The sequence below is a fragment of the Girardinichthys multiradiatus genome, chromosome 6 (assembly GCF_021462225.1).
Source record: "Girardinichthys multiradiatus isolate DD_20200921_A chromosome 6, DD_fGirMul_XY1, whole genome shotgun sequence".
Taxonomy (NCBI): Eukaryota; Metazoa; Chordata; class Actinopteri; order Cyprinodontiformes; family Goodeidae; genus Girardinichthys; species Girardinichthys multiradiatus.
In genome coordinates this window covers 42,765,225-42,786,894 of record NC_061799.1, presented here as the reverse complement: position 1 = coordinate 42,786,894, position 21,670 = coordinate 42,765,225, and the positions used below count along the sequence as shown (strand labels likewise).

Sequence of the window (21,670 nt, the reverse complement as noted above, 5' to 3'; positions counted from 1 at the left end):
CTCTAATCCATGAGTGACACCATTTATTTCCATAATCCTATTTTATACTGTGAATGACATAGAGCTATGAAAATCTCCATGATTGGGGACGAGGGATAGCTGTCGACCACAGTTTAAAAAAATTTCAAATACCATGTACGGATTCTCAGATATTAGACTTTGTTCGGGAGCATGTTCAGGCATTTTTGTCTTTTTCTCCATTTTCCTACTCTTTTCACCTTCTCTTGTGCCTTTATTATTATATTTTCAACAAAAATGTGTTAATATTCTCGATCCCCTGTCCGTTCTGATAAAAACGGTCCAAGAATGACATCCATCGCCCCTACGGTTTCCGAGTTATGGGCAGTAGTTCGAGAGCATGCGCCTCCATGTTATAAAGCCAGGCCAGGGGCAGAAACAAAGTGAGGTGCTGCTTGAGTGAGAAACAGCAGCTGTTGGGCGCTCATTAGTTACCATAGCAACAGAACACAGCTGCCAGTGACCTTAAGTAACCTCTGACAGAGACTGGCTCTGAGGCTGAGATCAGGCCAGAAACTTTCATAAGTGATCACAAGAAGTCAGTCATAGCTGACAACCACACTAGACTTTCAAAATAAGACCTACACATACTCTCCAAAATAAAAGCCTTTTTTTCACACTGAACATCAACCTTCCATATTTACAAATGACTTTTTAAAGCTGATAATAGCATACACGATTTCAGCCGAGCAAGCAGGTTCTATATGACTAATGGAAATAACCCAGACTTGAAAGGACAACCCTGCTAGATTTTCAAAATAAGACAAAACATGCTCTACAAAATAAAAGCCTTTACATTTTAAACTATAGAAAATTGCAACACTGGGCTTCACACTAATGTTGGAGCTCATCCAGTGTAGGAAATAGGACCTGGTCAGCCCTTTAAAATAAGGCTTACTGAAATGTTCAAAATAAAAGCCTCAATCTTTAATAGTTACTAGTGATTATTTAAGTTGATAATAGCATACATAATGATTTTAGAATAGCAAACAGGTTCTATGTAACTAATAAAAGTAACCCAGACCTGAAAGGACAACCATGCTGGATTTTCAAAATAAGACAAAACATGCTCTACAAAATAAAAGCCTTTACATTTTAAATTATAAATAATTGCAGGACTGGGCTTCACACTACTGTTGGAGCTCACCCAGTGTTGGAAATAGGACCATGTTGGCCTTTTAAACTAAAGCTTACTGAAACATTCAAAATTAAAGCCTCAGTCTTCCAGAGGTAGTAGTAATTTTTTAAGCTGATAATGGCATACATAATGATTTTAGAATAGCAACCAGGTTCTTTATATCTAGTGGAAGTTCGCCAGACCTGAAAGGACAAATATACTGGACTTTCAAAACAACACCTAGACATATCCTTCAAAATAAACGTCTTCATATTTCACACAGCGATAATCGCAGCATTGGTCTTAACACTATTGCTGGGACTCTGTGATGGAAATTGATCTACGTTATCCTTTCAAAATAAACTCAGATATTTACAAAATAAAAGCCTCAACATTCCTTAGTTGGGGCCTGCCATAGCACTGAAGGGAGAACAGTGAGTGACCTGACTCCCATGCCATTGCCTTGTGGCATCTATTACTACACATCTCTAAACTGGACTCTTTATTTATTGGCGAATGCCAAAGCAATGCAAGGACATATGATTACTGGTGAAACAAGAACAGGTATAGATAGACATCTTAACCTTCTACCCTCAATCATGATGCACACCGTTCTGTTGCTTTGGTTCCGTACCTCAGCCCCAAACCTTTGGCTCTGGTCCAAGAAGCACGCACCAAGAGGCAGGCCCCGTCTAAATTTCTTCAGAAATGTTCTAGTTTATTATTATTATTATTGTGTGAATGCTGAAGAATGAATAATTTTAAACGGCTATTTCATAGACTTTTGAATATAGGCTGTATTAAGCATTAGCATTTTAGCTAATTTTAGCTTATATATTGCTTTTTGCATGGTAGCTGGGTTAAATTAATATCAGCCTTCATGCTAGTGATAGCCACTATGCTTTTTAGCTTCTCTTTCTCCTCTCTTCTCTCTTAACTGAAGAACACGTTTGCCTTTTTTAGGCAATTTCTTCTTTGTTTTTGTGTTTGTTCAGCATATTTGTTGTTAGTTCATTCTTTTTCTGAATTTTCTGCTATTTTTTATGTATTTTAGCACTGATTTCAACTTCTTAGGATATATTTTTGCTTCAGTCTATGCTTTTTCAACTCATCCATGGGCAGCTCTTTCCTGCTTTTTTGAAGTTTTTGTCAGTTCTTGCATTTCAACAACTGTTCGAACAAGTAGTTTTGAGGTAACTTTACATTGTTCAATTCAATTCAATTCAGTTTATTTATATAGCACCAATTCACAACACACGTCGTCTCAAGGCACTTCACAAAAGTCAGGTACATACATTCCAATTAATCCTAACCATTGAACAGTGCAGTCAGATTCAGTTATTTATTCAAATTGGAAAAAAAGTTTTTCTATCTAAGGAAACCCAGCAGATTGCATCCAGTCAGTGACTTGCAGCATTCCCTCCTCCTGGATGAGCTTGTTAAGCTGTTTTATAGCTAATAAGTCTTCCTGCTTAAACAGAACAGATGACAGTTTTTCTTTGCTGTTTCTACTTCTACTAATTTATCAGATTTCAGCAGATTTTCTGCAGTCAATTTCAGCTTGTTTCTGCCAGCTTTCAGCTAAAATATTTAGCTTACAGCATTCACACTGCATTTTCGCAGGAAATGCAATTTTTCTAGTTAATAAAGGTCCCCCTTTAATTAGAAACTGTTTTAGACTATTATCTCCTATTTTGCTTTATGAAATGCACAAGAAGGACTTTCTTCTGCTCATAAAAATGTAACTGACTTTTACCAAAGAAAAAGGTTTTGAGGTACTTTTTACCTTTATTTGACACTGGTAACTTTACTATAATTTAAGTAAAATTTTATCAAAGTAACTGTACTTTTACTTGAGTACATTATGTTTGTACTCTTTCTTGTACTCCACCTCGGAAAGCCAGTACTGAAGATGCTAGAGAGTGAGAAGATTATAGATGGTGGAGCAGAAAACAGTCGTTTGCTGCAGAGGTTACTTATACAGGGAACAATGTAGAGGTATTTTATCAGATTGAACTTTCAGAACCTACTGTTGGTGATTTGTGTTAATTTCATTTTTATAAATGAGCAGTAGGATGTTGGACTTGAATGAAAGTTTTGCCTTGTAGGACTCTGCTGATATTACTTAGCAGTTTGGTGATTACAAAGCACAATTTCATTTATTATTAAAAGGAAAATGGAATTTTGAATGGAGAAAGAGATTATTAATAGATTTTTGTTCAACTGTATTTCTTCAGTGGTTTGTATTGTTTTATTATAAATATTTTAATTGTTTCACAGAACATACATTTCAAAAGACAAATTGGTCTTGAATAAGAAAAAAAATCAAATGGACTACATAAAGTATTTTAACTGAAGACATTCTTTTAAGTTTAACATGACATTAATATCAATTGGGAATAACACAAAAATTTAAGTTCGAATAAGAATAAAACAGTACAATTTAGAGAGACCAATGAACCTAATAGTCATGTTTTTGAACTGTGGGGCAAGCCTGAGCACCAGGAGAGAACCCACATATGAAAATATTTCTTTTTTCTTCATTTAAATGTTTTTACATGTTTTACATCATCCCTGTTTGGTTTAGATAAGGTTTCCTTTTAAATATATATATTTTTTTGGTATTTACCCAGGTTATCTATGTCATACTAAAAGTTAGAGTTTAAACAAAACCCAGGTGATAATTTCTGTTATAAAATGTAAGACTATAAGCATATCCCAGCATCTTCTGTGGCAATAAAACAAAATATTAACAGATCACCAAATAACCATTAATATCATATTTACTGAAATAGTTATTAAAAGGTTATTCTTTGATTGTTAGGTGTACCAGTCTCTACCTATTGCCAATGCCTTTAAATTCTTTTAAATATGGCCTGGCCTTATTTTGAGAGCTCAACTATAAGTAATGGAATTGCTAGAAAGATTCAAATAAAAATTTCAGGAACCAGTGTCAGAACTCTATCTGATAAAGACATCAAAAATACAGAAAGCCTTTGGAAAACTCTTCCAGCTATGTGCACACAAACCCCAGTTACTCTTTGAATCATATTGAAAGAAGCTAAAGTGCAGGTCTTGATCCAAGCAGGCTGCTGAGCTGCACTGGAGATGGAAGAGCTTTCTACAGCCCCCATAGAAGGGTTATTGTCCTCTGTATCTTCAGTCCTGTGTATTTTGTTATTTCTCCTTTGATTCAATCCTTGTCTTGATGGAGATGCTTTTTGAAAATTTATTTTGGGGTTTTCAAGAATTACTCTTAATTCATGTCTTCTCCTAGATGCAGAAGGGTCCAGATGTTCCGCAGACAACTGAGACATGTAGACGTTTTGTCTGCTTAGAGGAGAGACACCACTAGTTGGATCTTCTGTTTGAATTGAGGATGAAACTAAAGCCACTCCAGGAAAGTGTGATGTCTCTGCATTAGTTGATTCAAATGTCTCTCTTGTTGCCTCAGTCAAGTCTGGATGACTGCTGTTAGAGGGTCTTTGCTTCAGGTTGTCGGTATATAAATTCAGGTTCTGGATGATAGAAGGATTTCCTTGTAGTATTACAAAGATTACAGGATCTGCTGAAGTCAAAGAGGCGTTTCGGTGCAACTTTGTGCATCCATCAAATGTGTTTCTGGATCCATTGGTGGTCTGATTCAGAGGTGTATCAAAGTCTTTAAGATTCTGTTGTTCTGAAGCAGTTTGGGCTTTAGAAAAAGAATTACATTTAGATTTTGGCCCAGATGCTTGAGTCATATTGTCAGTGGTCTCATCTGGCTTTTGAACCACATTAGACACATAGCCAGTACTGGAAACCTGTTGGGTCCTTGCCTTAGTTGATTCTGTTTCTGGCAGGGTTCTGTTTGAGCAATTGTTTTTAGGCTTGAAGATTTGAACCTTCTTATCAGTTGTCTCTATTTTTGTCTGGATCTTAGCAGAAACACAGTTTGGGTCAGAAATCTTTGACGTTTGTCTTTTCTCAGTCAAGTCTTGATGACTGCTGTTAGAGGGTCTTTGCTTCAGGTTGTCGGTATATAAATTCAGGTTCTGGATGATAGAAGGATTTCCTTGTAGTATTACAAAGATTACAGGATCTGCTGAAGTCAAGGAGGCGTGTCGGTGCAACTTTGTGCATCCATCAAACGTGTTTCTGGATCCATTGCTGATCTGATTCAGAGGTGTATCAAAGACTTTAAGATTCTGTTGTCCTGAAGCACTTTGGGCTTTAGAAAAAGGATTATATTTAGATTTTGGCCCAGATGCTTGAGTCCTATTGTCAGTGGTCTCATCTGGCTTTTGAACCACATTAGACACATAGCCAGTACTGGAAACCTGTTGGGTCCTTGCCTTAGTTGATTGTGTTTCTGGCAGGGTTCTGTTTGAGCAATTGTTTTTAGAATTGAAGATTTGAACCTTCTTATCAGTTGTCTCTATTTTTGTCTGGATCTTAGCAGAAACACAGTTTGGGTCAGAAATCTGTGACGTTTGTCTTTTCTCAGTCAAGTCTTGATGAATGCTGTTAGAGGGTCTTTGCTTCAGGTTATCGGTATATAAATTCAGGTTGTAGATAATAGAAGGATTTCCTTGTAGTATTTCAAAGATTACAGGATCTGCTGAAGTCAAAGAGGCGTTTCGGTGTAACTTTGTGCATCCATCAAATGTGTTTCTGGATCCATTGCTGATCTGATTCAGAGGTGTATCAAAGTCTTTAAGATTCTGTTGTTCTGAAGCAGTTTGGGCTTTAGAAAAAGGATTATATTTAGATTTTGTCCCAGATGCTTGAGTCATATTGTCAATGGTCTCATCTGGCTTTTGAACCACATTAGACACATAGCCAGTACTGGAAACCTGTTGGGTCCTGGCCTTAGTTGATTCTGTTTCTGGCATGGTTCTGTTTGAGCAATTGTTTTTAGAATTGAAGATTTGAACCTTCTTATCAGTTGTCTCTACTTTTGTCTGGATCTTAGCAGAAACACAGTTTGGGTTAGAAATCTGTGACGTTTGTCTTTTCTCAGTCAAGTCTTGATGACTGCTGTTAGAGGGTCTTTGCTTCAGGTTATCGGTATATAAATTCAGGTTGTGGATGATAGAAGGATTTCCTTGTAGTATTACAAAGATTACAGGATCTGCTGAAGTCAAAGAGGCGTTTCGGTGCAACTTTGTGCATCCATCAAACGTGTTTCTGGATCCATTGCTGATCTGATTCAGAGGTGTATCAAAGTCTTTAAGATTCTGTTGTTCTGAAGCACTTTGGGCTTTAGAAAAAGGATTATATTTAGATTTTGTCTCAGATGCTTGAGTCATATTGTCAGTGGTCTCATCTGGCTTTTGAACCACATTAGACACATAGCCAGTACTGGAAACCTGTTGGGTCCATGCCTTAGTTGATTCTGTTTCTGGCAGGGTTTGGTTTGAGCAATTGTTTTTAGAATTGAAGATTTGAACCTTCTTATCAGTTGTCTCTACTTTTGTCTGGATCTTAGCAGAAACACAGTTTGGGTCAGAAATCTGTGACGTTTGTCTTTTCTCAGTCAAGTCTTGATGACTGCTGTTAGAGGGTCTTTGCTTCAGGTTATTGGTATATAAATTCAGGTTGTGGATAATAGAAGGATTTCCTTGTAGTATTACAAAGATTACAGGATCTGCTGAAGTCAAAGAGGCGTTTCGGTGCAACTTTGTGCATCCATCAAATGTGTTTGTGGATCCATTGGTGGTCTGATTCAGAGGTTTATCAAAGTCTTTAAGATTCTGTTGTTCTGAAGCAGTCTGGGCTTTAGAAAAAGGATTATATTTAGATTTTGTCCCAGATGCTTGAGTCATATTGTTAGTGGTCTCATCTGGCTTTTGAACCATATTAGACACATAGCCAGTACTGGAAACCTGTTGGGTCCTTGCCTTAGTTGATTCTGTTTCTGGCAGGGTTCTGTTTGAGCAATTGTTTTTAGAATTGAAGATTTGAACCTTCTTATCAGTTGTCTCTACTTTTGTCTGGATCTTAGCAGAAACACAGTTTGGGTCAGAAATCTGTGACGTTTGTCTTTTCTCAGTCAAGTCTTGATGACTGCTGTTAGAGGGTCTTTGCTTCAGGTTATTGGTATATAAATTCAGGTTGTGGATAATAGAAGGATTTCCTTGTAGTATTTCAAAGATTACAGGATCTGCTGAAGTCAAAGAGGCGTTTCGGTGCAACTTTGTGCATCCATCAAATGTTTTTGTGGATCCATTGGTGGTCTGATTCAGAGGTGAATCAAAGTCTTTAAGATTCTGTTGTTCTGAAGCACTTTGGGCTTTAGAAAAAGGATTATATTTAGATTTTGTCCCAGATGCTTGAGTCATATTGCCAGTGGTCTCATCTGGCTTTTGAACCACATTAGACACATAGCCAATACTGGAAACCTGTTGGGTCCATGCCTTAGTTGATTCTGTTTCTGGCAGGGTTCTGTTTGAGCAATTGTTTTTAGAATTGAAGATTTGAACCTTCTTATCAGTTGTCTCTACTTTTGTCTGGATCTTAGCAGAAACACAGTTTGGGTTAGAAATCTGTGACGTTTGTCTTTTCTCAGTCAAGTCTTGATGACTGCTGTTAGAGGGTCTTTGCTTCAGGTTATCGGTATATAAATTCAGGTTGTGGATGATAGAAGGATTTCCTTGTAGTATTACAAAGATTACAGGATCTGCTGAAGTCAAAGAGGCGTTTCGGTGCAACTTTGTGCATCCATCAAATGTTTTTGTGGATCCATTGGTGGTCTGATTCAGAGGTGAATCAAAGTCTTTAAGATTCTGTTGTTCTGAAGCACTTTGGGCTTTAGAAAAAGGATTATATTTAGATTTTGTCCCAGATGCTTGAGTCATATTGCCAGTGGTCTCATCTGGCTTTTGAACCACATTAGACACATAGCCAATACTGGAAACCTGTTGGGTCCATGCCTTAGTTGATTCTGTTTCTGGCAGGGTTCTGTTTGAGCAATTGTTTTTAGAATTGAAGATTTGAACCTTCTTATCAGTTGTCTCTACTTTTGTCTGGATCTTAGCAGAAACACAGTTTGGGTCAGAAATCTGTGACGTTTGTCTTTTCTCAGTCAAGTCTTGATGACTGCTGTTAGAGGGTCTTTGCTTCAGGTTATCGGTATATAAATTCAGGTTGTGGATGATAGAAGGATTTCCTTGTAGTATTACAAAGATTACAGGATCTGCTGAAGTCAAAGAGGCGTTTCGGTGCAACTTTGTGCATCCATCAAATGTGTTTGTGGATCCATTGGTGGTCTGATTCAGAGGTTTATCAAAGTCTTTAAGATTCTGTTGTTCTGAAGCAGTCTGGGCTTTAGAAAAAGGATTATATTTAGATATTGTCCCAGATGCTTGAGTCATATTGTCAGTGGTCTCATCTGGCTTTTGAACCACATTAGACACATAGCCAGTACTGGAAACCTGTTGGGTCCATGCCTTAGTTGATTCTGTTTCTGGCAGGGTTCTGTTTGAGCAATCATTTTTAGGCTTGAAGATTTGAACCTTCTTATCAGTTGTCTCTACTTTTGTCTGGATCTTAGCAGAAACACAGTTTGGGTCAGAAACCTGTGACGTTTGTCTTTTCTCAGTCAAGTCTTGATGACTGTTGTTAGAGGGTCTTTGCTTCAGGTTGTCAGTATACAAATTCAGGTTGTGGATAATAGAAGGATTTCTTTGTAGTGTTTCAAAGATTACAGGATCTGCTGAAGTCAAAGAGGCGTTTCGGTGCAACCTTCTGAGTCCTTCAAATGTGTTTCTGGAGCCTGTAATAGGTATTTGTTGGGTATTTGTATTAGATGATTTAGTTTCTGGGTCAGTTGTGTCGGTATGTCTTACCTCGAGGTCCTGTGGTTTCCGGTGGATTAAACAAAACCAACCTCTTCTACAGCAGAAGCAACCTGCTGGATCATCAAGATCACAAATTCCCATATTTTTTAAAGTTTCAAATAAAAAGTAATGCATTTCAGCGATTTCTCAAAGATTTATCTGTGTGTTCTTGACTGATCAACAGTTGAAGTTAAATGGAAGGTAAGCAAGAAGGAGCAGACAATTCCATTCTAAGGAACATGTCACAGCCTATGATGTCACAGGGGATCAAAGCAGTTTGTCAGCACTATGTGATAACATTAAAACTGGTCAAAGTAACGGCTCTTGCTAGCCTTTCAAAAAATGAGTATTTTACCTTCTGTTGCATAATTCTGACTGTGTACATGGAAATGGCATAAGATTTAGTCAGGTTAGAGCCAGCTCTTGGCATAGGTGGGTTTTTACAGGGCGGCGTGTGCTGAATAGGGTGCTGCTGCTGCAAGAAACAAAACAATAACTCAAATAAATAATAATAAAATAATATTTTTTTTAACTAAATCTCTCTTCTACATTTAACACATCTCTTAGGGAACAGTGATTAGCTTGCTCCCTAAGGGAGAAATTTGAGGTTAATTGCCTCGCCCAGGAGCACAACGACATGTGACAGGGGAAAGCTGGAATCAAACCTAAAACCTTCCATTGAGCCACAGTGGCCCAGGTGGAACTGGGAATCAAATAAAAAGAAAACAAAAAAATGCAACACGATGCAGCCTGACTAGTGCCCTTTTCTTATGCTCTCAGTCGTTCTTTTTTCAGGGAAGATTATTTTTTACTTGGCCTCATCGCGACAAATTTCGCTCTAGAGTCACCATTCTTGGTCAGTTTGTATAATCAGGCCTTTGCTGTCCCACAATCGCTCTAGGTCTCACGGTTTTTGGTCAAACCCCTCCTGGTCAGCAGAAGTCAAAAAATTCTGAATCCCTTTCAGCGCCCTGTGGTTTTTGGGACTAAGGTATGCAGGCTCAGGGAGAGACGGATCAGTAGCAGCTGTTCACTTTCAAACACAAACACACCATAGCAACAGAACACTGCCTCTTCTAAGGTAGGAGAACACCACAGCTTGGCCTTTCAAGGTCAAAGCGACAGATACTGTACAGAATAACACAACCCCACAATTTTAGCCCACATTACAGCAAAATGAGGAGTCACATTGATCCTAAATACCTAACGAGCTCAAAGCAGCAGTGGAAACAGGATTTATGATTCAAGCTTTGAATCTAAGTGTACCAGGTGCTGTTTAAAATCAGAGCCATAGTCATATATTTGTGCTCCACAGTCTCAAAATAAAGTTTAGAGATACTCTAAACCTCAAAGATGTACACAATACATTACTGAGAAAGTATACTTTACATTGTTTATTAATAATGGAACAAAATCAGTCCTTAAAAGACAATCATGCTGGACAAAATAAAACCTTGACTTAATCTACAAAATAAAAGTCTCTGATCCACACAAGATGGCATAACATACACAAGGACTTTCATAAAATGTCTGCTTGGCTGCATGGTCTGCCTGGAACACCTCCAGAGGAAAGCGTCCAGGAGGCATCTGGTATAGTTGCCCGAACCACCTCAACTGGCTCCTCTCGATGTGGAGGAGCAGCGGCTCTACTCCAAGCCCCTCCCGGATGGCCGAGCTCCTCACCCTTTCTCTAAGGGAGTGCCCGGCCACCCTACGGAGGAAGCTCATTTCAGCCGCTTGTATCCGGGATCTCGTTCTTTCGGTCATGACCCAAAGTTCATGGCTACAGGTGAGTATAGGAACGTAGACCAACCGGTAAATCTTCGCTTTTCAGCTCAGCTCTCTTTTCACCACAACGGACCGGCACAGAGTCCCCATTACTGCGGCAGCTGCACCAACCCCTCTGTTGATTTCCATCTCCATTCTCCCCCCACTCATGAACAAGACAAGCTACTTGAACTCCTCCACTTGAGGCAGGAACTCCCCTCCATCCTGAAGAGGGCAAGCCACCCTTTTCCGGTCGAGAACCATGGCCTCGGACTTGGAGGAGCTGATTTTCAGCCCAGCCGCTTCACACTCGGCTGCAAACTGCCCCAGCGCATGCTGTAGGTCTTGGCTAGAAAGGGACCAGCAGGACCACATCATCTGCAAAAAGAAGAGACGAAATTCACTGATTCCCAAACCAGACCCCCTCCGCCCCTTGGCTGCGCCTAGTAATCCTGTTCATAAAAGTAATGAACAGGACCGGTGACAAAGGACAGCCCTGCCAGAGTCCACAATGCACCGGGAACAGGTCCGACTTAGTGCCAGCAATACGGACCAAACTTCTGCTCCGCTTGTACAGAGACCGGATGGCCCCTAATAAAGGGCCCCCGATTCCACATTCCTGGAGCACCCCCCACATGTGGACCGGTTGGGCAAACTCCCAAGAACCCTTGAGTACCCTGCAGAGGGTGTAGAGCTGGTCCAGTGTTCCACGGCCGGTACGAAACCAACACTGCTCCTCCTGACCCTGGCATAGGCCTTACCAGGGAGGCTGAGGAGTCTGATCCCCCTATAGTTGGAACACACCCTCCGGTCACCCTTCTTATGAAGGGGGACCACCAACCCAGTCTGCCAGTCCAGAGACACTGACCCGGAGCGGCACGCAATGTTGAAGAGGCGTGTCAACCATGACAGCCCCACAACATCTGTCCTTCCCAAAATCGCTTGAAATTAACAAATTTCAAAATTTTGAACTTTTCTACACTGTCACATCTCCTACACTGATTTATGTAGACACATTAAAATCTCCAGGATTGTTCACCAATCTCTGCTGATACCTATGGTCCACAAATTATTCGGATACCTTTTATCGTTTCCTCGTGAAGTAGGTTTGTTTGAGAGTGAAAAATTCACCTTCACTCAGGTTAAAAATTGTCAAAATTATCCACTTTTTCACAGGGTCACACCTCCCAGACAGATTTTTGTAGAAAATTGAGAAGTTCTATGATTGTTCACCAGGACCTGTTGATTAATACAGTGCATGAATCAAATTGATAGCCCTTATATTTTCCGAGATATTAGACGTTGTTTGAGAGCATGTTCAGGCATTTTTGTGTTTTTCTCCAGTTTTCCCTTTTTTCACCTAGTGTTGTACCTTTATTATATTTTCAACAAAAATGTATTAATATTCTCGTTCCCCTGTCCGTTCTAAGAAAAACGGTCCAAGAATGACGTTGATAGCCCTTATGGTTTCCGAGTTATGGGCAGTAGTTTGAGAGCATGTACCACCATGTTATGAAAAGGCTGGAATATACTGTAGGGATCAGGGGAACAGCGCTAGGCTGGTTTAAAGCTTATTTGTCTGACAGATTCCAGTTTGTTCATGTAAATAATAAATCATCTTTAAATTCCAGGGTTAATTGTGGAGTACCACAGGGTTCAGTACTTGGGCCAATTCTCTTTACTATATACAGGTCCTTCTCAAAATATTAGCATATATTTTAGATTCATTGCACACTAACTGAAATATTTCAGGTCTTTTATTGTCTTAATACGGATGATTTTGGCATACAGCTCATGAAAACCCAAAATCCCTATCTCACAAAATTAGCATATCATTAAAAGGGTCTCTAAACGAGCTATGAACCTAATCATCTGAATCAACGAGTTAACTCTAAACACCTGCAAAAGATTCCTGAGGCCTTTAAAACTCCCAGCCTGGTTCATCACTCAAAACCCCAATCATGGGTAAGACTGCCGACCTGACTGCTGTCCAGAAGGCCACTATTGACACCCTCAAGCAAGAGGGTAAGACACAAAAAGACATTTCTGAACGAAAAGGCTGTTCCCAGAGTGCTGTATCAAGGCACCTCAGTGGGAAGTCTGTAGGAAGGAAAAAGTGTGGCGGAAAACGCTGCACAACAAGAAGAGGTGACCGGACCCTGAGGAAGATTGTGGAGAAGGGCCGATTCCAGACCTTTGGGGACCTGCGGAAGCAGTGGACTGAGTCTGGAGTAGAAACATCCAGAGCCACCGTGCACAGGCGTGTGCAGGAAATGGGCTACAGGTGCCGCATTCCCCAGGTCAAGCCACTTTTGAACCAGAAACAGCGGCGGAAGCGCCTGACCTGGGCTACAGAGAAGCAGCACTGGACTGTTGCTCAGTGGTCCAAAGTACTTTTTTTGGATGAAAGCAAATTCTGCATGTCATTCAGAAATCAAGGTGCCAGAGTCTGGAGGAAGACTGGGGAGAAGGAAATGCCAAAATGCCAGAAGTCCAGTGTCAAGTACCCACAGTCAGTCATGGTCTGGGGTGCCGTGTCAACTGCTGGTGTTGGTCCACTGTGTTTTATCAAGGGCAGGGTCAATGCAGCTAGCTATCAGGAGATTTTGGAGCACTTCATGCTTCCATCTGCTGAAAAGCTTTATGGAGATGAAGATTTCATTTTTCAGCACGACCTGGCACCTGCTCACAGTGCCAAAACCACTGGTAAATGGTTTACTGACCATGGTATCACTGTGCTCAATTGGCCTGCCAACTCTCCTGACCCGAACCCCATAGAGAATCTGTGGGATATTGTGAAGAGAACGTTGAGAGACTCAAGACCCAACACTCTGGATGAGCTAAAGGCCGCTATCGAAGCATCCTGGGCCTCCATAAGACCTCAGCAGTGCCACAGGCTGATTGCCTCCATGCCACGCCGCATTGAAGCAGTCATTTCTGCCAAAGGATTCCCGACCAAGTATTGAGTGCATAACTGTACATGATTATTTGAAGGTTGACGTTTTTTGTATTAAAAACACTTTTCTTTTATTGGTCGGATGAAATATGCTAATTTTGTGAGACAGGAATTTTGGGTTTTCATGAGCTCTATGCCAAAATCATCCGTATTAAGACAATAAAAGACCTGATATATTTCAGTTAGTGTGCAATGAATCTAAAATATATGAATGTTAAATTTTCATCATGACATTATGGAAAATAATGAACTTTATCACAATATGCTAATATTTTGAGAAGGACCTGTATACTGTAGCATTTGTAGCTGTAGCTAATTTTTATTGTTTTATTCATTTCTCTAGATTATTTTCCTTGTGTGTGTATGTATATGTCTTTACCTCATCAAGTGTGTATAGGCTGCTCTCCTCCCTGACACTTTCACTCTGTTGGGATGGTGATTCAGCCTGGCAGCAGATATGAGTAGAGACATTAGGTTCAAATTTAGGGGAATTTCCATATAAAAAGCTGCATTAAAATAAACAATATACCTCCAGATAATTGTGGTATAACAGGTAAGTAAACACAGGTAAAAATGTAATGTACTATGTGTGGTTGATTCTCAAGTAAACAATGGTCTCTAAACTAGGTTTAGTAAAGGTTAGCTAACATCATCTGAGTCACTAATAAGTTGATTTTTTGCATCCTGCACATAAGTGAACATATTCTGTAGCTTTATTAACTGTTAAACAGTAAATGCATTTGAAATGTTAAAATGTACTTAAATGTATTGAACATTCTCCTACATCATGTTTGATATCTATGTTTCAAACAGGTATATTACTTTGAATGTTTAAATTTCATTTAAGCTAAACAGAAAAATCTCACAAATATTAACGTATTGTGACTCAGATAAGCACAATTACATGTTATTTATACTGAATAAGTAAAGCTTCTGTTTTACAAAATAAAAATAATAAGACTATAGACTAATTTAAATGACAGAATAATAGACTGAGAAACATAGAGAAGTACACATTTACTCTACATCTAGTGTCTCATTTTATATATTATCCAACAATACCCACACAAAAGAATAAAACTGACTTCAATATAATCCTGATAAATCAACAAGACAGCAGAGCAGCATTTAGCTCACAGGCTTTAACCCTCTGAGGTCAAAGGTATATATGGTAGTTTTTGACTGGTTTAGATTTGACCTTTCCCAGTAAAAAAACAGCTGACTCAGGGAAACCAGTTCAAAACAGAGCACCAGTGCCTGCTGCACATTCATTCTGCGCATCATCCTTTATATACAAAACAAAAACCACTAAATTAATGCACATAAATTATAAATTGAATGTCACAGATCGCTCCAATATCAAAACTTTCCGTCCATGTCGCCATCTCACTGTTTTTCCCGCTTCTCAATTCCCGCCGCCACTCCGTTCCCGCTTCACATTCTCAGAATACCCAGTTTTCAACATTTCTCATTTGTTCAGAAAAAAAAGTTGATTTTTGCATAACTCAGATTTTTCCTTGGCCTATTAACACAATTTAAGAAATGTTGTGTAGTTTATAATCTGCTCTTTAAACACAAGATGAAAGTGAGACTCCCTACGTTGTCTCAAATCAAACATGTTAGAAAGACCTTACTTACTTACTCCATCTCAGGTCCTGGTTCCTCCAGAGTAGGAGTGTACCTGGATCACAGAGCAGGTCTTCTGTCCTTCTACAGCGTCTCTGAAACCATGACTCTCCTCCACAGAGTCCAGACCACATTCACTCAGCCGCTACATGCTGGACTTTGGGTTTGGAACATTGGAGGTTCTGCAGAGTTGTGTAAACCCAAATAGATGTTCTGTCTTGTTTCTGATTGTTGAACAAGTGGATTAAAGATGGTTGAAAACCATGACTGAAAGAGTGATGCAACATTACCATGAAATGTTTATGTTGAGAACCAAAGATTATCTTGAAGAATCTAAAGGTGAAGTGAAGTTAGTCGTGGAACCAACTTAGGTAATAATCAGCAAACCTTTAGACAACCATTCACAATGCAAGACCAGATAAAATATTATTATAAAAAAATAATGTTTTAAAGAATGATCTGCTGAATAAAACCAACCTTCTGGATGACAAGTTCTCAATGGTGTCTAATTAGTTGTCTTTACTTATTAAAATAATATTCAAAGAAATATAATTAAGGTAATGGTAAAATATTTAAGGAAATATTTTGGAAAAGAGCCACACCTTTGTGGAGAAATGGGGCTTAATGGTGTTTACTTAGTTATCAAGTTTAGTAAAATAATGTTTAGGGAACTATTATTGACTAGATTGAAAACTAATAACCTTTCTGGGTAAATATTATTTAGCAGGTAAGTGTCCTGTTAGCACCGTTCTCATCAAAGTGTCTGATGATGTCAGTCAACGTGGCTTTACAGATTCTGAGCAGAGGAAACAAAGGAAATATTCAGCTTATGGATGACATCGACGAGTGTTGACAAAATTGGTATGACAACACACCACGTTAATAGGTATTTGTTTTTTATTTTTTCAACACCTCAAACTTTTATTAAAAATACAACCCCCCCCCCCCCCCCCCCCCCCACTCAAATCGATTTCCACATTGTGAATGGGATACAGTAAATGCTAACATCTACGCTAGGAAAAACACTGTTGTTGTGAACACTGGTCACCCAGCGCAGGGGGAAGAAAAACACAACTTCAAGCTTAGATTAAAAATACAAACACCTCACTCAAGTCGATTTTAATATTTGACTGGTCAGGTTTATGTGATTTGTCCGCTTCAGTACATGATTTATTTACAGTATGATGCATCATAATAAGTTTTTTAAAAGTTATCAAACTCACCCCATGAGAAACTGAAAGGTATTCCGGCAGACTTCGATGCCTCCGATGGAATAAATTGTCCTGCCGTGTTTTCTTTTCCTTGGTGTCTTCTTGGTGGATGTGATCATTGCTGAAGTTTCTACTGTACGCCGGTTTGCTTCAAGATGTCCGATTATTCTCATGTCCTGCCACTCCCTTTCTGCTGCTAAATAATCCATCCGTATGTTTTACATGATCTCTGGAGAAAGTTTGCGGCTACAGGACTGTGTCCCAAGTGAAGAGTTCTCCTTTCTTCTTCCATAACATTTACAGTCAAAGTTTCGTATCTTCTCAGTTTCACTGTCTCTGTTTTCCTCAAATGTTGTGATAAGAATAGCTTCTGATATCTTCCGTTCTAGCTCCTCAGCCGCCAGTCCAAAGCTTTCTTCATCATCCTCATCTTGGGTTGAACTTGGAATGTTCTCCAAAGTAATGCAGTCGCTATCATCTTCCTCTTCATCTCCTCCTGATTCAGAATCTGAAGAGAGTCCGGCGGCGGTGGTACTGCTGAACATGTTCTCCCACAGCAAAGTGCTGTAACAGCCGCGATTCAGTTCGTTTGCAACACGTTGAACTTGGTCCATCGTGAAGAAACACATTATTTTTCATAGAAGATGTTAAGTAGCCACGAGGTTTCTTGAAGCACGCTGGTTATTGGTCGACAAGCAGAACAAAATCCAGCGTGGAGCCAAACAAAGCTGCTACAGAAATGAGCTGAGACTTTTCCCCTCTCCAAAATGTAAATACGAGCTGGCTGAGTTATAGGCTGAAAACAAGCAGAGTTTAAATATAAAATTTACCATTTTAAAACCTCTGAAACTGTCATTTAAAGAACTGAGTGGATACTTCATAATTTCAACTTGCACATTTTGCAATAAAACGAAAATCACCATTTTCTCAAAAATTGACGGTTTTTCCTCATTTTCTCCCTTTGTGCTCTGCTGACTTGTTCCAGGTTTTGCCGTGGCGTGTCACATATTTTAAGAATGTTTCACCACACTTTTTAGTCTAGTTGTCATCCTTAAAACACTGGTAGAAGTATTCATACCGCATAGGTTGTTCCACAAGTGATGCTGTACAACCACATATTTCAATATATTTTCTCTTTATTAAGCAACACAACTTGCACTGAAAACAACTATTCATACTTATTACATGTTTATCTGCTTTAATGCTGTGAAACCACAAATTACAAAGCATTTTAGTGGGGTTTTATGTGATGACCAAAACAAAGTACAATGATAAAAACACTTTGTTTGCTGCTGTTAAACTAAGCAAAATCTGAAAAGTGTGGCCTGCATGTGTGTTTAGCTCCCACCAGTCAACACTTATAGAACCACTGGGTTCTTTACAGCTGGAAATGTTTTGTCAATATGTTTCTTTCAGTTTGAGGATGTAATAATGTCTCAAACTAATCTTATGGATTGTCCACAAAAATACTTGTCCTTTCTAAAACATGAATATGGTTTGGTATAAACCCTGGATCACCAGTGACCTGAAGGACCTGCTTAACAAGAAAAAAAGAGCCTTCAGAGAGGAAGACAGGGAATTATTGAGGAGTATACAGGAGCAACTTAAAGTCAGGATAAGACACAGCTGTCGGGGTTTTGGAGTCTGTCTTTGTTTTTTGCCTGCTGCTTACATTGTTCCACCAGATGCCGTCTGAGCTTTGGAGGTGAGAAGGAACAGGTGCTCGCAATTGCTCATCAGTGAGGAGGAGGATAAGAGAGCAGCTCGCCAGCACTCCTACGCCTGAGTGTTTGCCTATAGTGGCAACAAATGGCGGCCAAACTTACCTTAGCTTTCTGAAACTCCTTTGTGATTCCAAGTAACCAGGCTTGACTCCAGTCCGGTTACGGCTGTGTTGATTCCTAGTTTGTGCTGATTTCCTCGTCTCAAGTTCCTAGTAAAGTACCTGGATTCCTTCTCCAGCTGGCGGCTGCTAAAACCTCCTCCTTTCTGGCTCAAGAACAAAGCGAACCCTGTCCACCCTACGACGTACATACCTCTGAGCCCGGCACCGTAATTCATCACTCAGTAAGAAAACAAACCTCAGAGATACCGCAACACTGTATGCTGTGTGAAGGAACTAACCCTGTATGCTGTGTGAAGGAACTAACCCTGTATGCTGTGTGAAGGAACTAACCCTGTATGCTGTGTGAAGGAACTAACACTGTATGCTGTGTGAAGGAACTAACCCTGTATGCTGTGTGAAGGAACTAACCCTGTATGCTGTGTGAAGGAACTAACCCTGTATGCTGTGTGAAGGAACTAACCCTGTATGCTGTGTGAAGGAACTAACCCTGTATGCTGTGTGAAGGAACTAACTCTGTATGCTGTGTGAAGGAACTAACACTGTATGCTGTGTGAAGGAACTAACCCTGTATGCTGTGTGAAGGAACTAACCCTGTATGCTGTGTGAAGGAACTAACTCTGTATGCTGTGTGAAGGAACTAACACTGTATGCTGTGTGAAGGATCTAACCCTGTATGCTGTGTGAAGGAACTAACACTGTATGCTGTGTGAAGGAACTAACCCTGTATGCTGTGTGAAGGAACTAACACTGTATGCTGTGTGAAGGAACTAACCCTGTATGCTGTGTGAAGGAACTAACCCTGTATGCTGTGTGAAGGAACTAACTCTGTATGCTGTGTGAAGGAACTAACCCTGTATGCTGTGTGAAGGAACTAACCCTGTATGCTGTGTGAAGGAACTAACCCTGTATGCTGTGTGAAGGAACTAACCCTGTATGCTGTGTGAAGGAACTAACTCTGTATGCTGTGTGAAGGAACTAACACTGTATGCTGTGTGAAGGATCTAACCCTGTATGCTGTGTGAAGGAACTAACACTGTATGCTGTGTGAAGGAACTAACCCTGTATGCTGTGTGAAGGAACTAACACTGTATGCTGTGTGAAGGAACTAACCCTGTATGCTGTGTGAAGGAACTAACCCTGTATGCTGTGTGAAGGAACTAACTCTGTATGCTGTGTGAAGGAACTAACCCTGTATGCTGTGTGAAGGAACTAACCCTGTATGCTGTGTGAAGGAACTAACCCTGTATGCTGTGTGATGGAACTAACACTGTATGCTGTGTGATGGAACTAACCCTGTATGCTGTGTGAAGGAACTAACACAGTATGCTGTGTGAAGGAACTAACACAGTATGCTGTGTGAAGGAACTAACCCTGTATGCTGTGTGAAGGAACTAACCCTGTATGCTGTGTGAAGGAACTAACACTGTATGCTGTGTGAAGGAACTAACACTGTATGCTGTGTGAAGGAACTAACACTGTATGCTGTGTGAAGGAACTAACACAGTATGCTGTGTGAAGGAACTAACACAGTATGCTGTGTGAAGGAACTAACCCTGTATGCTGTGTGAAGGAACTAACACAGTATGCTGTGTGAAGGAACTAACACAGTATGCTGTGTGAAGGAACTAACCCTGTATGCTGTGTGAAGGAACTAACCCTGTATGCTGTGTGAAGGAACTAACACTGTATGCTGTGTGAAGGAACTAACACTGTATGCTGTGTGAAGGAACTAACACTGTATGCTGTGTGAAGGAACTAACCCTGTATGCTGTGTGAAGGAACTAACCCTGTATGCTGTGTGAAGGAACTAACTCTGTATGCTGTGTGAAGGAACTAACCCTGTATGCTGTGTGAAGGAACTAACCCTGTATGCTGTGTGAAGGAACTAACCCTGTATGCTGTGTGATGGAACTAACACTGTATGCTGTGTGATGGAACTAACCCTGTATGCTGTGTGAAGGAACTAACACAGTATGCTGTGTGAAGGAACTAACACAGTATGCTGTGTGAAGGAACTAACCCTGTATGCTGTGTGAAGGAACTAACCCTGTATGCTGTGTGAAGGAACTAACACTGTATGCTGTGTGAAGGAACTAACACTGTATGCTGTGTGAAGGAACTAACACTGTATGCTGTGTGAAGGAACTAACCCTGTATGCTGTGTGAAGGAACTAACCCTGTATGCTGTGTGAAGGAACTAACCCTGTATGCTGTGTGAAGGAACTAACACTGTATGCTGTGTGAAGGAACTAACACTGTATGCTGTGTGAAGGAACTAACCCTGTATGCTGTGTGAAGGAACTAACACTGTATGCTGTGTGAAGGAACTAACCCTGTATGCTGTGTGAAGGACCTAACCCTGTATGCTGTGTGAAGGAACTAACCCTGTATGCTGTGTGAAGGAACTAACCCTGTATGCTGTGTGAAGGAACTAACCCTGTATGCTGTGTGAAGGAACTAACCCTGTATGCTGTGTGAAGGAACTAACCCTGTATGCTGTGGGAAGGAACTAACACTGTATGCTGTGTGAAGGAACTAACCCTGTATGCTGTGTGAAGGAACTAACCCTGTATGCTGTGTGAAGGAACTAACCCTGTATACTGTGTGAAGGAACTAACCCTGTATGCTGTGTGAAGGAACTAACCCTGTATGCTGTGTGAAGGAACTAACCCTGTATGCTGTGTGAAGGAACTAACCCTGTATGCTGTGTGAAGGAACTAACCCTGTATGCTGTGTGAAGGAACTAACCCTGTATGCTGTGTGAAGGAACTAACCCTGTATACTGTGTGAAGGAACTAACCCTGTATACTGTGTGAAGGAACTAACCCTGTATGCTGTGTGAAGGAACTAACCCTGTATGCTGTGTGAAGGAACTAACCCTGTATGCTGTGTGAAGGAACTAACCCTGTATGCTGTGTGAAGGAACTAACCCTGTATGCTGTGTGAAGGAACTAACCCTGTATGCTGTGTGAAGGAACTAACCCTGTATGCTGTGGGAAGGAACTAACACTGTATGCTGTGTGAAGGAACTAACCCTGTATGCTGTGTGAAGGAACTAACCCTGTATGCTGTGTGAAGGAACTAACCCTGTATGCTGTGTGAAGGAACTAACCCTGTATGCTGTGTGAAGGAACTAACCCTGTATGCTGTGTGAAGGAACTAACCCTGTATGCTGTGTGAAGGAACTAACACTGTATGCTGTGTGAAGGAACTAACCCTGTATGCTGTGTGAAGGAACTAACCCTGTATGCTGTGTGAAGGAACTAACCCTGTATGCTGTGTGAAGGATCTAGGTGGAATTCAACTTCA

At 40.2% G+C, this 21,670-nt stretch overlaps 2 protein-coding genes across 13 annotated transcripts in view; one reads left to right on the top strand and one right to left on the bottom strand.

The window, feature by feature from the left end:
• Positions 1-15,543, top strand: part of LOC124870627 (tripartite motif-containing protein 16-like) — a 29,623-nt gene extending 14,080 nt beyond the window's left edge. The window contains exon 5 of the mRNA XM_047369448.1: positions 15,331-15,543. Within this exon, the coding sequence (XP_047225404.1) occupies positions 15,331-15,512 (182 nt within the window). The 3' untranslated portion in view covers positions 15,513-15,543. The remainder of the gene's footprint in view (positions 1-15,330) is intronic.
• The window catches only part of LOC124870622, a 29,191-nt gene extending 11,911 nt beyond the window's left edge, over positions 1-17,280 (bottom strand). For 9 of the 12 annotated variants that reach the window (XR_007038837.1, XR_007038832.1, XR_007038834.1 and 6 more), the window contains exons 1-2: positions 14,058-15,323; positions 4,165-9,430 (exon numbers count right to left, since the gene is read on the bottom strand). Coding sequence is in view for 2 of the 12 variants with exons in the window: in XM_047369436.1 (XP_047225392.1) it covers positions 4,063-9,090 (5,028 nt within the window). In the remaining 10 variants the exon portion in view is untranslated. Of the gene's footprint in view, positions 1-2,665; positions 9,431-14,057; positions 15,324-16,527 lie in introns of those variants that run through there. The other 3 variants (XM_047369436.1, XM_047369438.1, XR_007038838.1) reach the window with 3 other exon arrangements.
• Between the last annotated feature and the right edge of the window lie 4,390 nt (positions 17,281-21,670).